A 22,591-nucleotide genomic window follows, 5' to 3' on the forward strand; every position below is an offset into this window, starting at 1 on the left:
AGAAATTCACCTTGCAGATAGGAAAATACCCTGAATGACGGGAAGGGAATTGTGAGGCTCCTGACTGCATGAGGGCAGTGCTGAGGGAACACCTCGAATCCTGGGGGCAATTCTGGGCCCCTCATGCCAAGGAAGACATTGAGGGGCTGGAGTGTGTCCAGGGAAGGGAACAGACCAGGGGAACAGAGCACCAGCAGCTGGGGGGCTCATCCTGGAGAAAAGGAGGCTCAGGGGGGACCTTCTGACTCTCCACAGCTCCCTGACAGGAGAGTGCAGCCAGGAGGGAATCAGGACGTGCTCCCAGGGAACAGGACAAGAGGAAACAGCTTCAAGTGGGAGGTTCAGGTTGGATTTTAGGGAAAATTCTCATGGAATGGAGTGTCCCAGGCTGAGAATTTTGGAGGTGACAACCCAAGGAGATGACAACACCAACAATGTACCTGTTCTCCACGAGGAAAAGACACCAAACACTTACTACCCTGTCCTGCGTGTCCCTGCCACACTCCAACCGCTGCCGGAGGGGACAGGGAAAAGGGAGGATTATTTGAGAGCTGGAGATTCCAGTGAAAGGTAAAGAGGCAGGGAAATGACCCCAAGAGAGCTCCCTGGGGCTGCCAAACCGGCGCAAACGCAGCCTACACAGGGACACCAGCATCTCGTAGTTGCCTTCCATGACGCTCCGGTACATCTCCTTCTGTCCCTCGTCCAGGCTTGCCCACTCCTGCTGGCTGAACCGCACTGCCACATCCTCGAACAGCACCGGGACCTGCAGCACCAGCTGGGATGGGGGACAGCTTCCCAGAACAACTCCCAGACCCTCAGACCGCCCCCCCAGCCCTTCAATAGCTCCAAAATCCCCATACGGAGTCCCCCTTGCTTACTCCCAGTCTCCTAAACCAGCCTGCTCCCAGCAGCCCACTGGATTCATCCCCAGTCTCCTGAAAGCCACCGCAGCTCCCCCAAACAGCTCCCAGATCCCCAGGAGTCCAACGGATTCATCCCCACCGTTCCCTGAAACCCAGTGCTGCCCCCTGAGGAGCCACTCGAGCGGCTCCCGGCCAGCCGGGAATCCACTGGATTCCCATCCCGTCTCCTGAAAGCCACCGCAGCCCCCTCAGGAGCCCCCCAAACCGCTCCCAGCCCCCAAGAGCCCCACCGCCGATCCCCAGGCTCTCTCCCAGCCACAAACCCCCCTTCCAACAGCCCCAAAAGCGACCCCCAGGCTCCCCTTCAACCTCCCACCAGTCCCTCAGTGCCCCCTTCCAGTCTCACTCCCAACCTCCAGCCCCACAATGACCCCATAAGTGACTCCCCCATCCCACTCTCAGCCCTCCTCGCCCCCCATCACTCGCGCCCTCCGGGGCTCCCCCGGTTCGCCCATCGCGGCGCTCACCCCGTGGAGCCGCAGGGCGGCGAGGGGCCGCTCCTGCAGCGCCGCCTCCGCCCGCTCCATCCGCCGCTCCAGCGCCTCGAGGCGCGCCTGGAGCTCCGCCATGGCCCGCGCCGCTGCGGCCGGGGCGGGCCCGCACGGGACACGCCGCCGGAGGGGCGGCACCGAGCTGCCGGCGGGGCGGCTTGGATGGACGGAGGGATGGAGGGATGGGCTGGGAGGGCGGCACCGAGCTCCAGGAGGGGTGGGCTGGTTGGATGCATGGGCGGTGGGATGGGTTGGGAAGTGGCTGAGTGGCAGCTCCCGGAGGGTCGGGGCCGGCGGCACCGGGTGTGGCTGCGGGACGGGTCTCTGCTGGGCTCGGTGTTGTTTGACTGGCCCGGGTGAAGGGGTTGCTGAGGGATCAAAGCTGGGAGGAGTGGCTGATCACCCCGAGGGCTGTGTGGCCCTTCAGAGAGACTCCAGCAGGTTGGAGAGGTGGGCAGAGAGGAAATTTCTGTAATTCAACGAGGGCAAGCGCAGGTACTGCAGCTGGGGAGGAACAACCCCAGGTACCTGCACAGGCTGGGGGTGACCTGATCCGTGGGGAAGGAACTGGGAATCCTGGGTGACAATGAGATGTCCTTGAGCCAACAGAGTGTGCTGGGGAAAAGAGGACAATGGGATCCTGGGGTGCATTGGGAAGAGCATTTCCAGCAGGTCAGGGAGGAATCCTGCCCCTGTGCCCAGCCCTAGAGGCACCTCTGGGTGCTGTGTCCAGCTCTGGATCCTCAGCACAGCAGGGACAGGAGCTCCTGGAGCTGAGCAAGGGCCTGGAGTATCTCAGTGCCCAGGAGAGGCTGAGGGAGCTCGGTCTGCTCAGCCTGGAGAGGAGCCCCAGTGAGAGGGGAACCAGCCCTGGGTGTCCCTGTGTGTCCCTGTATGTCCTTGGGTGTCTCTGTGCAGGGAGGTCAGAGCAGTCCCAGGCTCTGCTCCGGGCACCCAGTGATGGCACCAGAGGAATGGGCAGGGACTGATCCCAGGAATTCCCCCGGCTCAGGAGGCAGAACTTCTGCCCTGGGCATTGCCCAGCCCTGAGCAGAGCCCAGAGAGGCTGTGGGATCTCCCTCACCGGGGACATTCCAGAGCTGTCAGGATGTAATCCTGAGCCCTGTGCTCTGGGATGGCCCTGCTGGAGCAGGGAGGTGCCACCAGTGACCCACTGTGGTCCCTTCCATTAAGGAATTCTGGGATTCTGTGTCCTGCGGCGAAGCGCCGCTGCGGTGGAACCCCGGGGGGGGGGGGGGTTTCCTGCCACTGCGATCAGCATCAGCCCTTTCCCGGTGACTGACAGCTGTCAATCACTGCGGGGGCTGCCGGCCGGCGGGGGCCGCTGTGGCGGCGGCGGAAGCGGAGGAGGAAGAGGAAGCGGCGCTTCTTGGCGGCAAGGAAAGGAAAGGCGGCGGCGAGGCAGGACAGGAGCGGCGGCGGGCAGGGGCCGGTCCGAGCGGAGAGCTCCGGCTGCGGTGCGGCAGGCACGGGAAGGAGCGGGCCGGCCCCGCTGTGCCGCGGCCGAAGCGAGGCTCTCCTGCCCCGCTGTGTGCCTTGGCCAGCCCCGGTGCCGCAGCCCGTCCCTGCGCTCCGTCGCTCCCGGTGCGGGGATGGAGCTGGCGGGCGGCAGCACCATCTCGCTGTGGACGGTGGTGGCGGCCGTGCAGGCGCTGGAGCGCAGCGTGGCCGCACACGCGTCCCGCCTCTTCAGCCTGGAACACCGCGCCGGGAACAGCGAGAAGAAACACCTGGACTGCGAGAAAATGGTCGGGGAGTTCGGGAACCAGCTGGAGAGCAAGTGGACGGCGCTGGGCACCCTGATCCAGGAGTACGGGCAGCTGCAGAAGCGGCTGGAGAACATGGAGAACCTGCTGAAGAACAGGAATCTCTGGATCCTGCGGCTGCCCCCCGGGGTGGAGGTCCCCAAGGTAACGGATGGGTCTTTAAGGGCCTGGGAGGGACAGGGACAGCGCAGAGGTTCCACCACTCCTCACCTCTCCCGGCAGCCTTCCGCCATGGAAATCGTTCCACGATCTCTGCCAAGGTTTCTTCTGTCGCCTGTCGTGCCGAGGCACGAAGCAGGAAGTGATTGCTGCCGTGTATTGTTATACTCAGCTGCTTTTCCCCACAAAAGGATGGACTGTCACGTTTTTACCAACAGCGGGAAGTTCTTCCCCACTCTGTGGTCCCCAATGGGATCAGGCGCCAGGGGGAAGTAAGAATATTGTGGAATACACATTTCATCTCCCAAAGTTTAGCAAAGATCGAAAGTGTTACTCTCAGTGTCCAGAGGATGCCCCAAGGCAGGAATTTTCTTTCCCTGACACCTGGGAGCAGGGATAAGTAAGGAGTAGGATTCTCTGTGTTCCAGGAGCAGTGCTGACTGTCATTTTTGGGATTGCAGGCCCCAGCTGTGGCATTGGAAAACGATGCCACCGGCTCTTCCACTCAGCAGTGGGAGAACCTGGAGGAGTGGCAGAGGGAGCTGTATGGAAAGGTGCTGACAGGGAAGAGAGAAGCCCTCGTCCTGCTGGGTGAGTGTTGCTGTTGCGTCAGTTATCAGCACTTTCTGGTTAGGGAATCTTTCCCAGACGTGGGAAGCAGATTTGTGGGAACACAGTGAGACCGCTGCCTGTGTTTGAGGACTCTCCGTGCTGCCGAGCCATGTGTTGTAGCTGCTGGAGCTGGTTTGGGGAGCGCTGCTGGGTGTGTTCCTTCCTGCAAATGCAGCACAGGGAACATTCATTCCTTTCTCTGTTCCTTGTCAGACGATGTCATCTCCGAACCTGCCCTCCTGTCCCGGCTCCAGGGAGGAGAAGCGCCCTGCAGTGAGGAGGAGGCAGCTCCTGGAGAGATCCCAGCAGAACCAGGTGCAGGCCAGGGATGAATTAAAGCTTTAATCCTGAGGGTGAGGGTCGTGTGGCGCTGTCACCAGACAGACGCTGGCCATCACAAGGTGATGGTTTGCTCGGAGGGAACTTCTTGGATCTCAGAAGGAACAGGTTCAGGGGGAGTAAGAGAGGGTGATAAAAAAGTGTAACATTCTTGATTTTTAGGATTTTAAGTCAGGAAGACTTGTGTCACATCCTCACTTCTTGGCTGTGAGGACGGTGAGGCCCTGGCACAGATTGCCCTGTGCTTGGATCCCTGGAAGTGTCCAAGGCCAGGTTGGACAAGGCTTGGAGCAATCTGGGATAGGGGAAGGTGTCCCTGCACATGGCTGAGGGTGGAACAAGTTTAACCCAAACCCTCCTGGGATTCTGTGATCTGATTCCATGATTTCTGGCATTGGCAGAGGCTCTGCTGTTTGAACTCAATGTGAGCAGCTGGGACAGCAGAGAAGCGCAGGAAAACCAAGAGGGAAGAGCAGGGCTGGCTGAACCTGGCCATGGTGAGTGTTGTGGAAGGGCCTGGGCTTGAGGGTGTGGAGGACACTCTGGAGCTGGGGGGAGCAGGGGGAACCACTTCCCTGCAGAGCAGAGCTCCCAGGAGCAGGAATGGAAGGTGCTGAGAGATTCTGTGTGGCAGCAGGGTGGGTGAGTGGGCACAGACTTCTGGGGCAGCAAGGGAAGAGTCCAGTGGGGATGCAATAACCAGTAAAGGAGTTTTCTCTTTCCCAGTAAAGGAGTTTCCTCTTTTCCTCAGCAGACTGCAGCATTCCAGAGCAGAGCCTTGCTGTCACCGTGAAGCAGGAAGAGGAGGAAGAGCCATATGCAAAAGAGCAGGGAGCCATGGAGGGTGTGGAGTTCTCTGAGCTGGGTGTGGGTGAGTTCCACGCAATGCCACAGCATTCTGTGCTGCTGGGGATGTGGGAATCCCTGACATTCCTGCTGTGGGACAGTGTGCTGAGATGTGGGGATGAGGGGAGGCTCTGGGGAGAGAGCAGGAGCCATGCTGAAGTGAGGAGTGGGCAGGAAGCCTGGGGAGAGGTGGAGAGGTTTATTTTTGGGAAGGTAAAGAGCTGGGAGGATGAGGCACTGCAGGTGAGAATTGTGGCACATCTGGAATGAATCCCTTGGAATACGAGAAATCATTAAGTTGAGAATAATTCAGGGTAGGGAGCTTGTTTCTGTCTATTTGGAAAATGCTGATTAGATTTGCAGCAGTAAAGACTTGATTCTTAATAAAAATAACATTAAGCCTGTGAAGTTCTAAATGCTTTTTTTTCAATCTTTTTTTATTTTTCACATCATTTTAGCTGCTGTAAATGGTATTTTGTAGTATTGTGCCTTATGGATAGAGAGACAGAAGTTGACCTCAAATCAAAAAAATCCCATGGTGTTAAATTGTTTTTAATTGTTTTTCAATACTGTGGTGGAACCTGCACAGGAGAATGTTTCTCCGTGTGTGTTTCCAAGATCCAAACAGGCCTGAAGTGTAAAAATGTCGAAAAATAGGGTGTAAATAAGCTCACAGTACAATTCTCACCCAGATCACGTCAATCCTGCAGCCAGCAAAACATTTTCAGTGTTGTGGTCGTGATGGCTTGAATCCAGAAAGAGAAAAAAATGTTTGTGGTTTGTTTTGAGGTTTTTTCTTTTATTTCTTGGTGCATTTCACTTGTGTTTTGACAGCAGCTGTTTGTTCTGGAACACGAGTTCAGGGGGGTTGTTGCCCTCCAGAGTCTCTGTGAGTGCTGTCACAAGAGTGGTAGAATATTGCAATTTATAGAGAAATTTAGACCCAAATATGGAGGGTGGAGAGGAGAGAACTTGAAAATAAACAGAATTAACAAATCAAAGCACCTAAATAATAATGACCTCATTATTGTTTAGGTCACACAGAAATCAGTTTCCCATGGAAAAGTTTATGCTTTCTGGTTCAGCATAAAATTTGGGCTTTCAGTCAAAATGCTGAGTTGTAAAGAGCATTTTCAGCTTGCTCTTATCCAAGAATCCATGGGTTCTGTGGACTGTCAGATGATTTGAATGGAATTTTTCCCTCCTGAGGAAATCCATGAAATCAGCAGTTCATCTCTCATAAAAATGTCATGGAGACATCAAACCTCTTGACTCAATGGTGTCGTGACAGTGGAACTGTTGGGGTTCCTGCTGCATTTCATCTCCTGTGGATTTAATTGTTGGAGACAGAAACCAACTTCCAGTCACAATGTGGTTGATCAGATCTCACTCAGGAACAAATGAGTTTAGAACTCTCCCTAAAATTTTGGTTGATTTGCTGCTTTAGTACAGAAAGAGGGAAAATTACACTCTGTGTTTTGGTCCAGTTGGAACTTGGATTAAAACATTTAATAGCTTCATTTTTTAAAATATTCTTTGTGTCCTAAATTGCAGGATAGTATTGAGGCAAAGGCTTCCTGCTGGCAGAGGGCTGCGTTAGGTGGGTTATTGGGAAGGAATTCCTGGCTGAGGGTGGGCAGGCCCTGGCACAGATATCCAGAGAAGCTCTGGCTGCCCCTGCATCCCTGGAAGTGTTCAAGGAAAAGTTGGACAGGGTTTGGGGCAGCCTGGGATAGAAAAAGGTGTCCCTGCCCATGGCAGGGAGTGGCACTGAATGAGCTTTAAGGTCCCACCCAAACCATTCCAGGATTCCATAAGAGCAGGATGTATTCTGAGATAGAGGGAAAGTTGTGGCCCTGTGAAGCAGCGGAGGGACAACTGTGATTCCATTGTGACCAGAGCATCCTGAGTTCTGTTTGGGATCATTTCAGCAGCACTGCTGGATTATTCTACAAACAGCCCAAGGTGTCCTTTCTGGGCTGTTTCTGTGTTTTATATGCTCCGTGTTTCATCACTTTTTGAAGCTGCCTTTGATATCAGAGGTGACGCGGTATTTTAATCAGTCACAATTTCTCTGTTTCAGCCCAGCTCTCCTGAATTTCAGAGACAAATACATGTATTTGTAGCAAATCTCTGAGCTATTTTGGGATTTGTGTTGTTTGAATTGCAAAGCAGAATCCTGAATTCAAGACAAAATGTGAAGTGACACGGAAAGGGACACTTCACTGCTGTGAGGAGACTCTGTTCCCTCATGGCTCTGAGAGGATCCTCAATCCCTCACAGATCTGAGAGGATCCCCAAGCTCCTCACAGTTTGGATGGGACCCTGATCCCTCATGGCTCTGAGAGGATCCCTGACCCCTCATGGCTCTGAGAGGATCCCTGATCCCTCATGGTCCTGAGAGGATCCCTGATCCCTCATGGCTCTGAGGACCCTATTCCCTCCTGACTCTGGGTGACCCCAATCTCTCACAGCTTTGGGGAGGATCCTGTTCCCTCATGGCTCCAGGTGGACCCCAATCCCTCACAGCTCTGAGGGGGATCCTGTTCCCTCATGGCTCTGGGTGAACCCTGTTCCCTCATGGCCCTGAGAGAATCCCTGATCCCTTATGGCTCCAGGGGGACCCCAATCCCTCACAGCTCTGAGGATCCTGTTCCCTCATGACTTGTGTGGACCCCAATCCCTCACAGCTCTGAGGGGGATCCTATTCCCTCATGGCTCTAGGTGGACCCCAATCCCTCATGGCTCTGAGGAGGATCCTGTTCCCTCCTGGCTCTGGGTGGACCCCAATCTCTCACAGCTTTGGGGAGGATCCTGTTCCCTCATGGCTCTGAGAGGGATCCTGTTCCCTCATGGCTCCAGAGTGGACCCCAATCCCTCACAGCTCTGGGGGGGATCCTGTTCCCTCATTGCTTAGTGTGGACCCCAATCCCTCTCAGCTCTGAGGATCCTGTTCCCTCATGGCTCTGGGTGGCCCCCAGTCCCTCATGGCTCTGAGGGGGATCCTGTTCCCTCATGAAGTGCTGTGGACAAGGTGCAGGCACACGTGTGGCCAGGATGCAGTAAGGTTGGCCGGGGTCACAGCAGGTGGCAGAGGAGCCCCACGGTGCCCCCTGGCCGCCCCTCAGCCGCCATTCCCCACAGGGCCGGACACCACTGGACACAAGGCCCAGGCCCCAGCGGAGGGCGGCTGCCAGGACCGGGATGTGAGAGGGAATCCCGCAGAGACCGGCTCCGGTGAGTGGTGTCAGGGTCAACAGTGGGAGAGGGATGTGGGACACCGAGCACCTGCCAGGATCTGGGCACATCTGGGGTGTGGGTGGTGTTTTGGCCTGAAGAAAAGGGGGCTCAGGGGGGACCATGTGGCTCTGCACAGCTCCTCACAGGAGGGGACAGCCGAGGGGATTTGGGATCTTATCCCAGGGAACAGGGACAGGAGGAGAGGGAATGGCCTCAGGCTGGGCCAGGGGAGTGCAGGTTGGATATTGGGAAAAAATTCCCCAGGGCTGGACAGACATTCCCCAAAATGTCTGTCCAGCCCTGGCACAGCTGCCCAGGGCATAGTGCAGTCCCCATCGCTGGAGGGATTTAAAAACTCTGTGGATGTGGCACTCGGGGACATCGTCAGTGGTGACCTTGGCAGTGCTGGGGGAATGGTTGGACTCGATGACCTTAAAGGGCTTTCCCGACCTCCACAATTCCACAATTCTATGACCAGCAACTCCCACTTGCTGTGGCTGTGCTGAGTTTGGTCTTCCAACTGCTGCTGTCAGGCATTCCGTCCCCACCAGCCTTTCCAGGACCTTCCATCACACGCTTCTTTTCCCTCTCCTGGGAAATCCTCCAGTCCCTTGGCCGGGTCTGCACTGTAAAGGTGCAGAGCAGTGGCCTGTCTGCTTTTCTTTATTTACTCTACAGACTTTTGTTTTCTCTTTTTTCATTACTTGAATGAATTTCTCTAAGAACTCTGTTCTCATGAGTGTTTGTCTGATGGGTGAGAAGTGGTGTGCGACTGAGAGGGATTGAAAAGGAACAGCAGAACTTTGGCAGCACCAAGAGAGAAACGAAACTCAAGGACGAGAATTCAAGTGGCTCTGGCCTTTCCTGGGGCCATGGGAGAGCGTGTTTTCACTTGCATGAAAATTTTGTGCATTTCTCAGGCTCAGACATCTGCTGAGGGTTTTGTAACCAACATTTCAGGTCTGTTCAAGAGGCCTTGGTCAGCAGGAACTAGAACTGGAATGTGAGCTAGAGCAGAGCAGATCTGCCTGGGCTGGGCTGACAATTGGAATTAATTTTGTATGGTGTTAAAATAACATTGGTTCCTGTTAGCAGAAGACAGCATAATCCAGATTAAGCAAGAGGAAGAGTTGTGCACTGCAGATCGGAAAGAGGAGGCTGCAGAAACTCCTGGAGAGCCCTGCCCCGGTGAGTAACTGCATACCTCAGATGGAAAATGAAACAGAGGAATTAAATTCCAGGTTGTATGATTAAATTCCCCACCTCTGCTCATGTATTCCAAATCCTTAAGAAGTTCTGAGCAGACCTGCCAGCAGATCCCACAGGCGAGGGCTGGTGTTGCCCCTTTCCCTTCTCATGGACATTTTGGAGTGTGTGGCTGCATGGCTGGTTTTTATCCAAGTGTGGATCTCCCTAAATTCCTTCAGGTTGCCTTTTCCCTCCTCCCTTCCCTTCTGGGGTTTTCCTGGGTAAACAGGAGCACACAGACTCCTCTGAAAGACATGTATTCCAAATCCTTAAGAAGTTCTGAGCAGACCTGCCAGCAGATCCCACAGGCGAGGGCTGGTGTTGCCCCTTTCCCTTCTCATGGACATTTTGGAGTGTGTGGCTGCATGGCTGGTTTTTATCCAAGTGTGGATCTCCCTAAATTCCTTCAGGTTGCCTTTTCCCTCCTCCCTTCCCTTCTGGGAAGGGTAAAGAGGAGCACACAGACTGCTCTGAAAGGCTGCAGGGCCCTGTTCTTTGCCTGCTCACTTGGAACCTCTTTGTTTTAGAAATCAGCTGCTCTGCTTTGCAGATTTTCCTCACTCTTTACAAAGGTAGTGGTGCTGCCTGTTGGCTCCACTAGAACTGTACTTGCCTTCCTGTGTTTGTAGCCAGCTGGGATTTTTAGACCTTTCCAAAGGATCCCTTAAGAAACTGGGATTAGGGGAGCTTGGCTTGGGGTAACAACCTGCAACGAAAGCCCAGACCAGAGCAGGTTTTCAGCCTTGTGAAATCCTGAGTTTAGGCAGGCATGATACACTTCTCCTGGACTTCTTCCCTTGGCAGAGCGAGGATTTTACGAGCCTGAGGCGTCCAGTCAGACCAGGAAAGGCAGCGAGGTGGATGCCAGGGAGCTGCCAGGCACAGAGGGTGAGGACCTCCAGAGAGATCCTGCCACAGGTGAGGACCTGCCAAAAACTCCACTGCAGGAATTATTCCTTAATGGCTCTTCCTGTTGTGCCTTCCCTGCTGCTTTGTCACTGTTGTGCATTCCCAAATTATCCAGGCTTTGTGTCTTCCCCGGTGTTTGTCAGTTGTGTAAATTCTCCCCAATGAACAGGATTTCAGACTTATGCAAGGGATGTTTCATCGTGGATTAAACAAGAGGAGGAGCCACCCTGCTCTGAACAACAGGACTTGCAGAAAGAGGAAATCTCTGCAGATCCAAGTACAGGTCAGTAATGGATTTCAGCTGAGATTTTGGGGACAGCAAATCCAGTTTACAGTATTTTGTAATACTATATGAAATGTCACAACCTTACAGTGTTAACCATGGGAGAACTGGGACAAACCTCAGTTTGCTGGTTAATATTTGGTCACAAAAATTTTGGGTTCTGTCAGCTGAAGAGGCTCCTTCCCTCTTGAGCCAGCCAAAAGCTGTCAGAGGCACTGGCTTGGGCTTGTGTCGAGGCAAGCCCAGAGCTGCATGGATCAAGTTTGTGCTGCTTTTATCTGGATAAAACCCTGGCTCAGGGCTGGGCCCACAGTGCTAGGCAAGGGAGTGACATCATCTGGTGGCCAGTCACCAGTGGTGTCCCTAGAGTTGGGGACATGCTGGGACCATTGTGTTTGATGTCTTTATCAGCGATGTGGATGAGGGGAGGGAGGGCACCCTCAGTCCTTTTTTATGGCCAGGATTCCCTGCCCTGAAGAAAAGTTTTTCACTTCCCATGCTATCAGTTCTTCCAGGCCTTTCTGGAAATGGTTTGGAGGCTTTGGGGATTTTTGGTGGTCTTGATGACCCCCCCCCCCCCCAAAATAATTAATTCCCACTTCTTGACCTTGTTCCTGCCTTTGCTCCGTGTTGTCTCCAGGAGCTGCAACAAGGATGTTGTCCAGAAATTGCTGCCCTGTCTCCACATGCCACCCCCCCTTCTTCAGCCAAATCTTGTTCTTTCTCATGGCTCCATGGCCATCCAGTTATCAGTGTTTGGGACACACATTCCTTTATTTTCTGAGAGTTGGGAGCTCTGTGGGTCTCAATTTGGACTTCAGTTTATAGGGTCGCAGGAGAGTGGGCTTTAATCAGTGATTTTCCATCCTGGCTGCAATTCAAGTCAGTGTTTTTCTTTGAAAGCTCCATAACAAAAATGTTACTCCACTTGGGTTGTTATTCAGGCAAGAAAAATAGGTTCTGAGGCTGTTCACTAATGAGGAGAAATCTAAATGGATGCACAAGTTCCTGGGAGCAGAGAGTCCTTCTGATAAGCTCAGGAGGGGAGGTTTAGGTTGGATATCAGGAAAAGGTTCTTCCCTCAGAGGGTGGCTGGGCACCAAACAGGCTCCCCAGGAAATGGGCACGGCCCCAAGGCTGCCAGAGTTCAGGGAGCATTTGGACAACACTCTCAGGGGTGGGATTGTTGGGGTGTCCATGCAGAGCCAGGGTTTGGACTCCATCCTTGTGGGTGTCTCCCAGCTCAGGAGATCCCATAGTTCTCAGCTCAGGGCCCTGCTTGGACTCTGCTCCTAGAGATGCTCAGGAGAATGTCTGGAGAGCAGCTGAGAACACTGAGGTGGGACAGTGTCTGACCTGTTATCTGAGTGAGAGGCTGAATCTGAGACTGCAGCAGTCATTTTTTATGTCGATTTTAAAAAGTACAGTTGAAAAAAGTCCTTCTATTTTCCTGGAAATTTTGTTTCAGTGGATGCTGGTACTTTGTTCCTCCCTCAGTATTAAAGATGTGGCTTTGACCTGGGAGGGACATTCCTAAGGGGACTTCTGAACTAAAAATCTCTGAAATCTCTGTTTCAGATGAAAATTTGAAGAGGGACCATCCAGCAGATTGCTTGGAGAGCAAGAGCTGTGACTTAGAGGTACCAGGAAGGCCGGGAGAGTTGTTTCCCAAAGATCCCAGCCATGGAGTGACATGGGACAGTCAGTGGAATTCAGAAATGATGGAAACAACCACCATGGGGAATGGGAACAGCCTTGGAAGTGATGCTCAGTACGATTTCTTTAGTGCCCAGGAAAAGAGCCTGGAAAAGAGGCCCTGTGTGTACAAGTGTGAGAGAAACTGCCCACAGCAGGACCAGCCCCAGCAGGCACTGCAGGGAGAAGGGGAGATGTTTCCAGGCCCCACCTATGAGAGGATGTTCCCTCTGCTGCACCCACACCCAGGAGAGATGGGAATGGGCCTGGGAGAGAAGGGAATGGGCCCTGGAGCTGCTCCCACCTCCTGTGAGGGGCCAGGGCCCCACTCCCAGTGTGGAGAGACTCCCCCAGGCACAGGCAGGCCCCGTGGGCAGGACAGCCTGGGCACAGAGGAAGCTGCTGAAAACGAGGAGAGCTTCCCCACGGACACATCAGGATCCAGCCCCTGCTGGGAGCCAGCCCTGGCCCGGGGCAGCCCTGCCCAGCAGCAGAGCCAGGGCAGGGGCAAATCCTACATTTGCAGCGACTGTGGGAAAAACTTTGTTTGCCATTCGTGGCTGGTTAGGCACCAGACAAGTCACACGGGAGAGAGGCCCTACAAGTGCTCCAAGTGTGACAAAACCTACAGGAGGAAGGATTACCTCCTGAACCACCAGCGCCGGCACACGGGGGAGAGGCTTTTCCAGTGTCCTCTCTGCAGCAAGAGATTCGTGCTCAAGAGGAGCCTGCTGAAGCATCAGGAAGGTCACATGCAGGACACCCACGTGCCGCTGGTCAGCTGGCCCTGCAGGGACATCAGGGGTTCCGTGATGAATTCCATATAGGACATGGCTCCTCACTGGGCCAGGGCAGCATCCCCAGCCCTGTGCCGCACCCTGATGGCAGGAGGGGGCTGTGGTGCAGCCATCCCGAGCCCCTCCCAGGAAAAGGGAGCTGGCTGGGGGTTATTTTGTGTTAGACAGCGTTCACCAGTGCCTGTGGATGTGGCGAGGTGGAGTTTGGAGGTACTGCTGGCTGTGAGTCCGTGTGGGAGAGAAACCACACTGACATGGAACAATTTGTGATGTGTGTTGCAATGAAGAGTTGTCTGAATAGAGAGTAATTATCCAAAATATATCCAAAATGTTATCCCAGGAATCTGGAGTCCTTGGACTGGGCTGGGAACAAGTGAGTTAAAGGTATTAATTGTCCACTGAAGGAGTGAAGCGTGTCAGGAAACACACACTTGGGTGAGGTGCTTTGGGAAAGGAAGTGTTGCCCCTGTGGCTGTAGGAGGAAGCCTCTTTCTTCTGTGGCAAACAGAAAGAAGGCTGCAGAGCCTGGGAGGCAGCTTATTCCCACTGTTAAATCCTGGGACTCCTCGCTGCTGAACTCCAAGGGAGAGTTCCTGAAGGGTGAGATCCTTCCTGGGAGTTGTAAGATGGCCAGGGAGCCTGGAATATGGTTTTCATTCTACATAGCCTTAAAGTTGTGTTGCCACATTATTCACAGACTTCTGTGTTTGTTCAGTTTTCCAAAACCTGTGCAAGCAGAACACGGAGATGCTGCAGAAACCTGGGAAACACAGAGTTAATGAGCTGCTGTGTCCCAAGCACTGATAACAGGATCTGCTGGAGAGGAGGCTGTGTGGAGGTAGGGCAGCTCTGCTCCTCCAGCCTCCTCCCTGGGCTCTGTGTGCCCCACTAACAGGAGGAAAGAAGCTCCCAAGGTTTGTAGGTACCCATGGTCAAAAAGGAATGACAGGTGTCAGAAGGGTCCAAAAAAGCTGAAAAAAAGTTCTAACAGCAAATTCCCCTCTCAGCGTGGGAATTGGTATTTTTGCCCTTCTGGTAGGAAGAGAAATAAAAAGGTTAAAAAAAAGGAAGAGAGAGGGAGATCAGAGAGACAGAGGCGAGGACATTCCCAGTGCTGGCTCCAGCATCAATCCAGCTGTGCTCAGGATCCCAGAGGTGCCTGTGAGCCCTGGATCACCCTTTTACAGCCACATTTTCCACACCCTGGGGCTACTTTTTTCACTTTTGCTGCAAATAATCAGCAGACACAGTCCGTGTCCAGCAGACACAGATGCCTCTGGATCCTCTTAGAAATGGATCAGGGCGTCTCTGGTGGTTTTGATCCCTCCTGATTGATCAGCCTCTGTTGGACACTCCATGCCCTGTGCTGTGTGTTATAAATAAGCTTGACTAGGCCAATATTCGAGCAACAATCAATTTATTAATTAATATGGTAAAGTATGAGCAAAACAGCGCTGGGTACAGTGGGGGAAGTTTTCCCCCCAACTGCACTCTGATAGTTGGGGCTTACAGGTATTTATAGGGGTACACACAGCTTTCTCAGCAGTTTCTATTCCAAATTTTTACATCACAATTCTATACACTGAGTTAGTTTTTCTCAGGATGTACCCCAGAAAGGAGTATCCCCAGATGGTGGGGTTCAACTTCCCAAAGAAGAAAGAGGTCTTCCAGCTGGTGAGGTCCAGACTCCAGATGTGGCTCCACCTTTTATTTGCAAAGACTATAAATCTCATGACGGTGATGTCCAGCTTCCCTTGGTCGAAGCTATCAATCCTTGAGTTGATGTTCAACTTCCTTTCTCAAGCTGCTTTTTACTGTTTTGCTAAGGTGTTGAGATAAGCATATTTCCTTTACATACATTCTAAACCTAGATTTTTAAAGCTCCTTATTACAAGCAATATTCTAAAATTATGGTTCAAAAGGTTATTATTGCAAAGCTGTTTAAATGCTTAGCTACGTGCAGAAAGTTCCTGTCCAGCAGCAACATCCTTAAAGCTTTAATTCAGATGCTATAAAAGTTATTTGCAAACAAAGGATAAGTTCCAAGGCCTTTTTCCATGCTTTACTCCCGCAGCTATTTCTTAGAATTCATCTTTTAATTGTCCCATGATCAGTTTCCACACAAATCACAATCACAAGTACACACACTACCTGTATGTACCTGACACGAAACACAACTTTGTATCTCACATGTGCATGCTGTGCTGATCTCCAGGAGGCAGAATAAGGGTGTTTGTCCCAAAAAAGAGCTGTCCTTGCTCTGTGTACTCCCCTCACACTGTGGGAGAGTGTCTCACACAACAGCCCTTGGCTGGCTCCACAGCTGAGACACAGCCCTTTATCTCCTGGCCTTCTACAACATCCAAAGTGATAAACCTGGGCCTGAAAAATGACCAGCCTGGGACTCTACTTGCTTCAGCAGAATGCAAGGAAAGAGAATTATTTGAGAATTTAGGTAGGAAAAAGCATGGTAGAGAGAAATAAGACCCCAGAGAGGAAATGAAAGGGAGGAAAAGAGCTGAATTATTGCTGTCAGTGAAAACCGAGCAACTGCAGAAAGAGCTAAGGAAGAAAAGAAGGAAGACAAGCCCAAAAGTGGAAAAATCAGAGGGGCTGAAAATTTCGGAGGCTCCCCCTCTGCAGCCACACCTTATTCCAGTTTGTCCCTTGTTACCCAGGTTTGGGACACAGCAGCACTTTAACTCCTTGGTGCCCGGGATGGTGCACCCCAGGGCACTGCCCACACAGTGTTGGGACCCGCAGCTCTTACTGGAGCCAACTCAACTGCAACTCCAGAAATTCCCAGTCCTGCCATGGCAGGAATTTGCCATTGTGGTGCTTGAATTTTAAATCAGAGTGTAGGTGCTGAGTGGAGTCAGTGGCTGTAGCCTCTGGAATTCTTTTGGGGTTAAGGTTGGCAGGTTTGTGCCTCTCACCCAGGAGCCATAAATTAACCTGAGCAATTTGGCACAGGCGGATTTGCTCCAGGGGTTTTAACTCTTTGCCCTCCGGGTCCTACACCAGCATGCTGCCATGTTAATATTGGATGTTGTGCTGCCGTGTCTATTAAAACTTTTTGTTAATTGTTGACAAGAACCAGCTGGAATGTGAATGTCCGGGCCGTTATTCTGGCTGCATGGATAAGATTCCACTTGCTGGATGTGTGGCTATTAAGGAAATTTCCCTGCCTGCCCATCCAGGAGCCACTGTGGAGTCACAGCTGAGATTACCTGAGCTGGAACCGGCTCCTGAGAGCCGATGGGTCCCTGTTTGATCCCACACCTCACTCACACAGGTTTCCTCACAGACTCCATCCCAGATTTCCCATTGCAGAGCCTCGGTCGGCTGGATCCTTGCAATAATTTAACCTTGATACAACGACAGGGTAACACCTCAGTGTTGTGCCTCCATGCAGGGACCGCAAACAAAGGAATTCCACCCCCTCTCCGGGCTTTTCCCACCTCACAACCTAAACAGAAAATGTGGGATGATCGGCTCCCGCTGTGTCCCTGAGTGTCCCTCACCGCGCCCTTTGTTATGGAAAGCTCGGCCAGTTCCCGGCCCCTGGCTCCGGATTGTTTCCCTGCTCAGCGCCCGGGATGCTCTCGCAAATCAACCTGGCTCGGATGGAACGGGATCGCTTTTCATGAGCCATTTCCCGAGCTCCAGGAGGTTCGGGGGGTGTCGGAGGAGGTAAGGAATGACCGGCTCGGATGGAACGGGATCGCTTTTCCCGAGCTCCAGGAGGTTCGGGGAGTGTCGGAGGAGGTAAGGAATGACCTTTGCCCGGTTCTGGGGATCGCCCCGAGTTCCCATCCCGCTCTTCAGGGGACACAAGCGGTTTTCCAACCTGCCCTTGTAGCAGCTGAGGCTCCAAGGAGTTAAGGCTGTGCCCCAAGCACTGATAAGGAGCGGGATAGAACAGGATGTGGTTGGAGCGGAGGACACGCAGATTGGCCGGTGCTGCTCCAACTCCCCCTGGGGACGAGCAGACACGACAAACACGGGACACGGCCGGCGGGGAAGCGAGCAGGGAGGTCTGCAGAGCTCACCACAAGCCCTCAAAGCCCCCCGACCCAATTCCAGAAAGGTCCGGCAGCAGGATTGCGCACACTCCCTCATTTGCATGGGAAGTGGGAAACCTGATGCTGGGGCGGGGAAAATTTACCCATAAGAAGGTGTCCCCACAGCATCCTCGGGACCCTGCACGCCCTGGACACCCGGATCGGCGCTGGAGCCAGGACTGGTGATGTTCCCTGACCTCTCCCCTCTCCCCTCCTTCCTGTTTCATTTACTAATGGAAGATCAGGTGCTAACTCATCGCAATTTCCATGCCAAGTGTATCGTTTACTAATCAAACTTCGTAGCTCTTTCGGGACCCTCTGTTTGTCGTTCCCTTTGGACCCCGGGCATGTCCACGCCTGAGGAACTTCCCTCCCTTTGGAGCGGGACGCGGCACTGCTCGTTAGACATCCTCCTGCCGAGACCTTCTGCTCGTGTTCAGGGTTTCTCACGGGGTTGTGTCGTGGCCTTGTAAGGACACGATTTATTCCTTTTCCTAATAAGAGTCTGGATTTGTCACCTGTCACTTTGTCGGTGGGGAAAAAAATAGAGAAACAGAGTCAGGGAAGAGCCTGTTTGGGGTCAGAGCTCCTTCAACTTTAAAGGAAACTTCCTTAAAGGAGCTTTTTTTCTTGCGTGTTTCTGCTTGAGTTTTGTCCGGATGTTTGATTCGCTGGCTGGAAATTTCAGGGGTTTTAATTAAAATTGTCAAGTGCCACGGGTCGCCCTGCAGCGGGAGGGGGAGGGAGGAGCGGGGCTGAAGCAGAGGAGGAACCGAGTGGCTGCCACCCCCCAAATCCCAGGTTTCGGGGCATCTTTCCATTGGGAAGAAACGGGCGGGGAAGCGGGGGCCGGTCCCGGGGTCACACTGCGATCCAGGCCGGGGAGGGTCCCTCCGCTCCCCGACCCGGGACCGCGCTCCGAGACGGCGAATCCCGCGTCCCACGGGTGCTCAGAGAGGGAGTCCCGGGGCTCCTTCCCCGTCCCGTGGCCGGTGCCCGGTGAGGAGTCCCGGAGCTCCGGTCCCGACCCGCGGCCGGTGCCCGGTGAGGAGTCCCGGGTCTCCGGTCCCGACCCGCGGCCGGTGCCCGGTGAGGAGTCCCGGGTCTCCGGTCCCGACCCGCGGCCGGTGCTCGGTGAGGAGTCCCGGGGCTCCGGTCCCGACCCGCGGCCGGTGCCCGATGGAGACTCCCGCGGTTTCGGCCCCGCGGCCGTTGCCATGACAACGAGCCGACGCCATCCCACTCTCCGCCTCCCTTCCCGTCCCCTCCAATCAGCGCCCTGCTTTCCCTGCGCGCTGGCCAATGGGGATGAGAGTCCCTCCCGCCCTGTCCTCGTGGACGCCACCGCGCGCCGGGGGCTGGGCGGACGCGGCGGGCCAATGGCGTGGGGGAAATGGTCAGGACTGGGTTCCGATTGGCTGCTGCTGCCCGGCGCCGCCTGTGATTGGCTGCTGCGGCTCGGCGCGGCTGAGGGGGAGGAAGATGGCGGCGCAGCATGGCGGCGAGCGCGTTCGCCAGAGGTCCCGGGGTGCGGAGCCGTGTCCGGCCTCGCCCTGCGGCGCCTCCCCAAGGGCCCCCGATGGCCGCGTCGCTGCCCGCTTTCCCCCGCCGCTGTGGGAAGGCGAGAGAAGCACAGACAGCCCCGGCACGTGCAGGCGGTGAAAGCGGGGCTGGGCTGGAGCGGTTTGTGTTGGAATGGACCTGCGAGCTCATCCAGTGCCACCCCTGCCATGGCAGGGACACCTCCCACTGCCCCAGATTGCTCCCAAGTCCCGTCCAGCCTGGTTTTGGACATTTCTAGGGAACATCCACAGCTGCTCTGGGCACCCTGTGCCAGCCCCTCCCAGCCAGGAATTCCCAGTATCCCATCCATCCCTGCCCTCTGGCAGTGGGAGCCATTCCCTGTGTCCTGTCCCTCCATGCCTTGTCCCCAGTCCCTCTCCAGCTCTCCTGGAGCTCCTTCAGGCCCTGGCAGGGCTCTGAGCTCTCCCTGGAGCCTTCTCCTCTCCAGGGGAACATTCCCAGCTCTCCCAGCCTGGCTCCAGCCCTGCAGCAGCTCCGTGTCCCTTTCTGGACTCAGCCCGACGTGCCCCTGTTCTGGGGACACTGGCCCCAAGGAGCTGATGTGCTGCTGTGCCTTAAACAAAAATAGGTATATTTTTATTCATAACATGTCCCAGGCTCCCAGAAGCAGCGGGATGTGCTCGGAGAAAGGAGGAACACTGAGGTGGGGCTGCACCTCCCTTCTGCTCCACGGAGATAGGGGCAGTGCAGGAGTGGGGTCGGGAAAGGGGCACGGAATGTCAGCCAGAGGTTGATCCAGAGCCCCTTTCCAGAAAGCTCTGGGAGAAGGGACTGTGCGTCCTCACTCATTTACATATAAAAGGAGAAACTTAATTGCAGGGCGGGGAAAACTTACCTGTGGGAATGTGCCCTGAGGACCGGATTAGTGCTGGAGCCTTCCTCCATGTCCCTTCTGATCTCCCTCTCTCTCTTCCCTCTTTGATTCTTTTGTCTCTCTTATTACCAGGAGATAAGGGCAAAAGTACCAATTTCCGTGCTGTTTAATTTAATAATTTAATTTAACGAGCTTTTTTTTGGACTTTCTGATCCTTGTTTCTTTTTAACCCTCGGTGTCCTCACACCTTGGGATCTCCTCTTCGGAGCAGGATCCCTGGATGGTTTATTCCCTTTTCCGGTGTTCCTGTCCAAAGATCTCCTCACTGACTGACACCCCTGAGAGTCTCCTCTGATATGACGGGAGAGCCCTTGGTACACCCCAAACTTTCATTTTTTTGGGAATTATTTGTCTCTCAGCCCTGTGCTGTGTGCTGGATAACCTTTGGAGCTCGAGATCCCTTGTGGGTCCAGAAATGAATGAAGCTCACTCTGTGTGCGTACCGCAGGGGTTAATTAAATGCAAACCTGCATATTCAGGGGGCATTAAGGTGATTTTAAAGCTTTTTTTTTTCCTTCTCAGATGTTGATTTGAAGCGGCTGGGACAGACCTGGCTCCTCTCCCTGGGGAGCTCCTGTGGGAAGCTCAGTCCGGCCACCTCAGCTCCTCCTCTTTGCCAAAACCACGGGGTTTTCAGAGAAACTTAGACCTGTTTGGGACTGAGGTTGATGAAACTCCCCGAGCTTTCTCCCTGGTGTGTTTTTTGGGGTTTTTCCCCCCCCGGCTCCTGGGGGGTGTGACAATGGGATACTGCGCTGCCCTGAACTGCCGCAACGGCACCAGCGGTGCCTACAAGAACAGCTCGGTCAGTTTTTACGGCTTCCCCCTCCAAAACAAAGCCCTCCTGAGGCGCTGGATCCAAAACATGGGCCGGGACATGCAAACCCCCTCCAAATACCAGTGCCTGTGCTCGGAGCATTTCGAGGAGAGCTCCTTCGAGGCGGACCCCGTGAAAATCCGCAAGAGACGGCGCCTGCTGAAGGAAGCTGTTCCCAACAAATTCATCCTGGCCTTGGATGGCACCTGGCTCGTGGGGACCCCCCGGGCTGGCGGCGACGTGATGAGCAACAAAACCCGAAAACGGATCCGGAATTCCGAGCCCAGTAGGGTAATTGAGGGGTTGGATAGCGGGAATGAATGAAATTAAATTAAATTAAAGGGAGATTTGTGTGTAAAGCCTTGGAAGCAGCTTGGAAAAACATCCCTTAGAGGGTTTAATTAATAATAATAATATTGTTATTCCCTAATAATAAGCTTTCATTACCAGGGAGGAGCTTTTCCAGCCGGTCTGACAGATTGTGGCGCTGCCTCGGGGTTTATTTAAAACGCTGAATTATTTTATTTTTCACTGAAGGAAGAACCACATTCCCTGAGGGGGCTGGGTGTGGATGCTGACCACAGATATCTGGTTTTTATGACTAATTTCTGACCCAGTTATTGGAGCAAATCGTCGTTCTGGCTGAGTCACGTCGCTTTAAAGCCTTTTCTCTCATTCTGCATTAACAGTGGAAGGTTCTTATGTAAAATCCTTCATTAATATGCTGCTTACACATAGCACAGGCATCGCTGGGAGGTGCCCACGTGTTTAAACTGTTGGGATAAGAGGGTTTTGAGGGATTCTCAGCTCCCCTGACTCTGGAGCATTTTGCTTTTCAGGTCCCTCCGATGTTTCCTCGGTGGCCGCGTCTGCAGGATTGGCAGAACGAATTTTATAAGCAATTGCTGAAGGAGAAATTTGGATCTTTGATCACACTGGGAAAAGGTCAGTTTTCCCTCTCCAAAGGGACACACACTGGGCCTGGCCTGGCTCTTGTCACTCCTCACATCTCTGGATTTTCCGAGGATTCATCTTTAAGAGCTTGTGAATCTATGTGAGAGACAAGAAACTCCACATTTTTCCTTTAAAAGGTTGAAGGACGGTTTAGGATCCCAGGGAATGCAGCTGCCAATAAAAACAAGGAACAAGGAATGGAGAAGGTTTGGACACAGGAGCTGCAGAGACACACTGTTGATTTTTTTTTTAATTTTTGTCTTGGTCAGGGTTGGGATTAAATGCACAGAGACAATATTTCATGTTTGGACTTAATATTTACTATTTCCTATCTATATTACAGTCTTACAAGTCGTGAGTTCTACAGTATTTCAGCAACAAGTTGTAAAATGGCCCCGTATTTATTTCTACAAGGTCTTTTAATGAAAAAAAAATCTAATTAAGAAATGACACTTAAATAATTTTTACTTTCAACTTAGTAACTGATCACTCGTGTCTTGTAATGTGGACTTTGTCTAATTACACAATACTACCCAAACCCATGAAGAAGAAGGATTAGTTTTTGCACTAAAACTTCTATCTTATCTTTATTTATATAACTGTATTCTAAACCCTTAAACTCTGAGTTTCCCACCCTGTGATATCACACACTTCTATTCCAACTCCACACCCACAATCCCAGTTCTGTCATTCCATTTTGGAAGCTTCTCCAGGCCTCAGGTCAGTGCAGTGTTCTCTTGGGGGTCAGTGCCTGGCAGCACAGAAATCTGAAATTCTCAGCAGCCACGGTTCCTACAACACATGGGATCATTAATTCTGTACCCCCATTAATTACAGTGGAGTTGTGTTTTCCTCATTCCCAGACCCTGATGTGAGTCTGGCTTTGAGATTCACTGAAGAGAATTGAACTGTTTTGATGCAGGTGTAGTGAAATAACGTGAATGATGCCCAGAAAACGAAGAAGTC

The 22,591-nt window shown here is 53.2% G+C and overlaps 1 protein-coding gene across 3 annotated transcripts; it reads left to right on the forward strand.

The window, feature by feature from the left end:
* The first annotated feature begins 2,818 nt into the window (after positions 1–2,818).
* LOC121337997 (zinc finger protein 282-like) lies at positions 2,819–13,666 on the forward strand. Of its 3 annotated transcripts, none has more exons than XM_041408518.1 (10): positions 2,819–3,348; positions 3,825–3,954; positions 4,189–4,290; positions 4,716–4,811; positions 5,066–5,185; positions 8,305–8,397; positions 9,493–9,588; positions 10,453–10,566; positions 10,727–10,840; positions 12,419–13,666. In XM_041408518.1, exons 1-10 carry the CDS (start codon positions 3,031–3,033, stop codon positions 13,360–13,362), a joined length of 2,127 nt encoding a protein of 708 aa, XP_041264452.1. In that variant the 5' UTR covers positions 2,819–3,030; the 3' UTR covers positions 13,363–13,666. The 3 variants fall into 3 exon arrangements, with proteins under 3 accessions (XP_041264452.1, XP_041264453.1, XP_041264454.1); XM_041408519.1 differs by having other exon boundaries at positions 9,496–9,588; XM_041408520.1 differs by having other exon boundaries at positions 5,069–5,185.
* Positions 13,667–22,591: the final 8,925 nt, after the last annotated feature.

This window comes from Onychostruthus taczanowskii, unplaced genomic scaffold, assembly GCF_017590055.1.
Source record: "Onychostruthus taczanowskii isolate IOZ18803 unplaced genomic scaffold, ASM1759005v1 scaffold3, whole genome shotgun sequence".
In the NCBI taxonomy this organism is placed as follows: domain Eukaryota; kingdom Metazoa; phylum Chordata; class Aves; order Passeriformes; family Passeridae; genus Onychostruthus; species Onychostruthus taczanowskii.

Coding starts and splice junctions, on each gene's coding strand:
- LOC121337997 (XM_041408518.1), top strand. CDS start 3,031: ATGGAGCTGGCGGGCGGCAGCACCATCTCGCTGTGGACGGTGGTGGCG. Junction 5,186..8,304: donor GTTCTCTGAGCTGGGTGTGG/GTGAGTTCCACG, acceptor CATTCCCCACAG/GGCCGGACACCACTGGACAC. Junction 10,841..12,418: donor CTCTGCAGATCCAAGTACAG/GTCAGTAATGGA, acceptor TCTCTGTTTCAG/ATGAAAATTTGAAGAGGGAC.